Below are 5,171 nucleotides of genomic sequence, written 5' to 3' on the forward strand. Positions count from 1 at the left end.
GCAGAACAATGCTATTATTGACGTTCTTTTTCTGACAGGTGTTGCTTCTACACTGACGCTGGCTATCTTTTGGCTGGTAACGTTGGCCTCCTGGCTATCTTTCACCTCTTAATACTTACTTGGAGCAGCTTTCTAAGCTGACTGAAAAAAGTTGGTTGTTACATGATTATCTGGGTCTTAAGCCTCTGCCAGTTCCCTATTTTTATTTGTCCTTTTTTTTCCTGGCATCAATTTATGTGCAGGTCCTGCGGCAGAGGAAATTTACTCCAACATTAGCGAGAAGTTAAAGCTGCTGTATGCGTTGTTGCAGTTCTAGCTAACTTCTTTTCTTCTTTTATTTTTTCAATAAGTAACGGTGAGTATTTTGGCTCAAAATAAAATCTGGTTATTGAACAAGCAGGTGTTTGTTTCTTCTTTACTAGTGCTAGCTATACTATCTCTTGGCTACTGACGTTAGCCCTGAATTGGAGCAGCCTTCTTAGCTGACTGAAAAAGACTAGGCTGGTACTTTATTATCTGGGTCTAAGTTTTTGCCAGCTCCATATTTTAATTGTCCTTTCTTTTCTGGCATCAATTTATTTGCAGGTCCTGACTAAGCAGAAGAAATTTACTCAAACGTTAGCTCCATGCAAAAAATGGTTCCTACCATTTTCAGGAGAGGGGGCTTTGTCTATTGTCTTTGTCTATGAAACAGGTTACAATTTGTTAAGGCTGCAAACAATACAATGTTTATTTTGTTGTTTGAATAAGAGTGGACAGATAATTTCAACTGTTTTGTACCAATTAAAAAAGTAGAATGTCCAATAAAGAAGTCACACTGATACTGGTATGCATAAAAAAAAACCACTTTAATATGAGGTATTCATTGGATGTTTGTAGCTCACATGAACCTCTGGACAAAAGAGTTGATCTAACACCTATACATGCACAGACAGCATGAACGTAAAACACTGCAATTTCTCCCAGAACCTAGAAACGGATCAAACGACAACAATAAACAGCATCCAGTTCAATGGTGTACATAAAAAAAAACACCTCCAACTGGTTATTCTCTCATGTCAGTTAGGGTGGGATACTTAATATGCAATACTGAATCGGACTGAAAGGAGGAGAAAAAAGGTAATTTGACATAGTAACACTGCTTATCTTGTTGGGTAGAATATGGCTTACAAATACCATAAAAACACATGAAAATTCTTGTGTTTCCAAAAGTTCAAAAGGCTCCACAATGTAAACACCTACGACTTCTTAAAAAAGAATAAAGGCACAAGTGTAACAATGTTTTTTTTTTTTAGTCCAACAAAACACAAGACTCACAAGATGACTTGAGTGTACCAATGCACAACACCTGCGCTGCCTTCTGCATTGTAGTGTGACTGCTGATTGCACTTATTTAATAATAAATAACAGCTGAGAAGAACACGTCTTCTTGGATGTAAAGTGTCACAAACCGTAATAAAGACTTTTTAAATGAATTTCAATACATGTTAAGGCTGTTCAAATATTGTTAGCTGTCTGACAGTAGCTGATGGATCTTTGAGGATTCAAGTAGTGTTTCCTACAACACAATGAATGTGAGAGAGGTTGCTAAGGATCGAAAAGATGAAGTCATTGTACCCTGATTCATGACAGACTTTGGCACAGTCTTGTGAAAAGATGGTGTAAAAGTTAATGAAAGAGAAAAATGAGACGAGAAAAGGGGGAGCAGCGGGTACAGAGGTAGGAATACAGCGGTAGACAGACAGAACAATGGGAAGTGACTGAAGCAGAGAAGAAAAGTCAAGGTCAGAACTCCGTGTGTGGGTGACTGTAGTCTCGACTGCCCGCTGGAATCTCACTGGGCTTCATAAAGATGCCCTCCATGGTCTTCCAAAGGCTGTGCTGGCTGGGGCCCGACATGGCGTGAACTTCCCTCTGACCGTGGATCGGCCGTCCATACTGCTCCCCCGTCACTGACAGCAGTGCGTCAGTGGCCTTGTGGCGGAAGCGGACGGCCTCCTCGCGCTTCCATACAGATCCCCCACACTGAACTGTCCACTCGTCCAGGTGGTCCCCTTCTCCTTCATCACCAAATGCACTCACCTCCTGTTGACAAGTGAGAAAGAAAGTAAAAGACAAGCAATAGAGGGGAGGATGAGGTGTCTTTGGTTTGTGAAAGGCACAATATATATATATATATATATAAATATATATATGTATGGCATTGTTTAAAAGCACCCACTAAAACCTGAGAGTTTTGTCTTGGCAGAAATGTCAATGTTCACTAAAACCTTTATTTCTCAGCCTCTGGAGCAGATAGAAACTTAAAATAAAAACCATTTGAGAGCTTTGGCTTTAATTGGAAAATTATTGCATTTGTTTTAATGTTCATTAACAAATCACAAGGCATTTATTCAGTCAAATGTCTTGAAACTGACAATCATTATCCAAAACACGCTCAAACTGTTTACAGATGAATCAAGAATGCCACTCAGTAAAGCGCATACCTCCATCAAGGCCCAGCACCTTTTGTACTCACTCACTCACTACCCACTAGTCTATTCTAGGCTGAGACTCATCCTCTATCCAAGTTTTGTATAAATCCATTCAGTAGTTTTTGTGTAATCCTGTTGACAAATCAACCAACAAACAGACACAGGCAAAAACATAACATCCTTGGCGGAGGTAATAAAGCAGAAAGGACTGTCTGTGTCAAGGAGCTTCCTCATATTGATGCAACAATCCTGTAAATCAAGAAGTGCCATAAGAGATGTAAAAGGAATCACCACTTTGGTATTGACAGTATACCAAAATGTGACACTTTCTAATCATTTCACGGTACACATCTTCCGGCCCCTTAACACTTTGGATAGACAGTGTTTTCACACTTCCTCAAGAATGGAGAGGTTTTTGCTGACCCGCGGCTCATTTCCCACAAAGTTCGTGAGTTTCCTGAAGTGTAAAAGCTGCTGTCACTTCAGCTCCACCTCAAATGTCGGTCTAGGTTTCACTACACGTGAAGGGCAAACTCTTGGTATTTTACATCTCTGACAACATGCTAGTAATTGTAGTTTTTATTCAATTCCTTCTCTCAGTGGCTTTAACTTGGCAGGGTGGTAGTGAAGTAAAATGTCAAAACCATCTTTGAATATCCTTTCTTAACCTCTGCTGGGAGCTCTGTGGATAATCATTTACATAACACCTTTCCTCTTCTCACACACCACCCACCTGGTTAGAGGACAGCGGGGAGGCGAAGTAGTGGCTGTGCAGGTTACGGCCTGTGTTGACATGGGTCAGGCGGATCGTCTGCCCGCACTTGACCGGGGTACCTCGATGGCACAATGTGTCAATTGTCCCTCGAACGCTCCAGTAGCTGTTACTGTCTTCCACTGCAGTCACTCCTGTTACAGACTGCTGCCCACTACCTGTCTCACACGCACATAAACACACACAAGGTGAGCAGAGGACCATTTGCGTAGATACTCACAACCAAAAAAACAAAACTAGGACTTCTGCAAAAAAATCCGCCAATTCTCTTGTATTGTATTTTGACTTGTGAATTTGTTCATAGTATGAACAAACTAACAGAGTAAAATTAGTGAGTGTTCGGTTTGACTTTGAACCCAAGGGCTCATGTTAGCAAACAAACAGCTCACAAGGTTAAGTTTAAAGGCTAAAGCCATACAACTACAATTCAGTGTGTAGTACAACTTATTTATAACAACAGAGCCCCTGACTATTTTAACTAGACAGCCCCCTTTGTTGAGTTGGGGGCATTTCTATTACAGTAGAGCTAATTTGTAGTCTTGTACTTGCCTGTGGTTATCTTAAACTTAAAATAGTTTACTATGCTGATTAAAGTAAAGATAAAATGTAATGTAGAAAGTAAGTACAGCAAAGTAATAATAAACTGAGTACTAGTATACTGAGAATTAACTTCAAAGTAACTAAAATAAACCATTAGTATAACTGAGCATACTTTTCATAATATAAGAATATATAAATGGTATATTATAACTGCAATAATAATATTAGTGGTATATTGCTTGTATATTTGCATGAGAATCACATTAAGACCTTTTAAATGTACTTATAACACAAATAAGTTAGACTTTAAATAAACTTATCAAGCATATATGAGTACATACATGGCGATATACTTAAAGTGTACAAAACATACTTCAAGTTGTTCCACTTAAGCACATAAAAGTACACAAAATACACCTAAAATTGTGCTTTTCTAGAATTTACTAGCAAATAAAAAATACTTAGTATAAAATTACTTGTTCCGAAATAGCAAACTTTAAGTTAAGTAATCATTAGCATACCTGAAGTGTACTCTGCCTACAGGTATACTTAAGTATGCTAAGATTTAACATACTATGTTTTTATATTATATATTTATATTTTTTATAAAGGGTTGATGTTTTTCATGTACTGTCTTCATTTTTCTTTAAATATTTGCTCATAAATATCACCTAAAATCAGTCACACGTCACGCATCTTTACGCGTGCCACTGTTTGACAGTACACATAATGGAGTCAGCATTAATTAAATGTCACAGTGACACTGTTACTACACAGAAAACCCCAGCGGTACAGTTTTAGTTACAGAGGTAGATAAAAGCAGCTGTAGTTAATGTAGCAAGTGAAAAACGATGTAAGCTAACTGTCTATTAACGCTGAATAATGGTTTAATGACAGGAAACTCACCAGAGCCGTAGCGTACGTCGTGCGAGTGTAGTCTCACATTGTGCTTTATGTTTAACAATTTAATGACAGATCCGCATGTCACAAAACTCAGCTCCGTGCCGAGAGACAGCCCAAACACACAGGATAACAATACTAAAAGCGCTGGCAGAGAGTGTGGAAGAACAGCACAGTTTAAGCTACCCATTCCTCCTGAAACCCAAGCAGCCGCCGATGCCTCTCCGAGATTTGTATTATTTTTCGCTACGTCATTAAAGCGGCACCGTATGCCAACGTGAAGCTCGGGAAACGGCGCCCCTAGCGACTCGGAGTGGTAACTGCAGGCCCCTTTTGCTTTAAATTGGGTTTATTTGGCCTCACTGTGATGCTTTTTCACATTTATGATAATATGATAATATCCACACTCAAAAACAACACTGCATATATTGCGTACTCATGTTTAGTAGTGTCGTTGTCTGTAGAGTCAAGCTGAACCAGCAGGG

The 5,171-nt window shown here is 39.1% G+C and overlaps 1 protein-coding gene across 1 annotated transcript; it reads right to left on the reverse strand.

Moving 5' to 3' along the window:
* Window positions 1–829: 829 nt before the first annotated feature.
* Window positions 830–4,933, reverse strand: sdf2 (stromal cell-derived factor 2). Its single transcript, XM_084372826.1, has 3 exons — window positions 4,693–4,933; window positions 3,208–3,404; window positions 830–2,085 (listed from the first exon to the last, which is right to left on the reverse strand). Exons 1-3 carry the CDS (start codon window positions 4,874–4,876, stop codon window positions 1,786–1,788), a joined length of 681 nt encoding a protein of 226 aa, XP_084228952.1. The 5' UTR covers window positions 4,877–4,933; the 3' UTR covers window positions 830–1,785.
* Between the last annotated feature and the right edge of the window lie 238 nt (window positions 4,934–5,171).

This window comes from Pagrus pagrus (genome assembly GCF_965226575.1).
Source record: "Pagrus pagrus genome assembly, chromosome: 14".
NCBI lineage: Eukaryota > Metazoa > Chordata > Actinopteri > Spariformes > Sparidae > Pagrus > Pagrus pagrus.

Bases quoted from the DNA above. Each gene is read 5' to 3' on its own strand.
- sdf2 (XM_084372826.1), bottom strand. From the start codon at position 4,876: ATGGGTAGCTTAAACTGTGCTGTTCTTCCACACTCTCTGCCAGCGCTT. The intron at 3,405-4,692 runs GTGAGTTTCCTG...CGTGTGAGACAG, and splicing joins CGACGTACGCTACGGCTCTG to GTAGTGGGCAGCAGTCTGTA. The intron at 2,086-3,207 runs GTGGGTGGTGTG...ACTTGTCAACAG, and splicing joins CCCCGCTGTCCTCTAACCAG to GAGGTGAGTGCATTTGGTGA.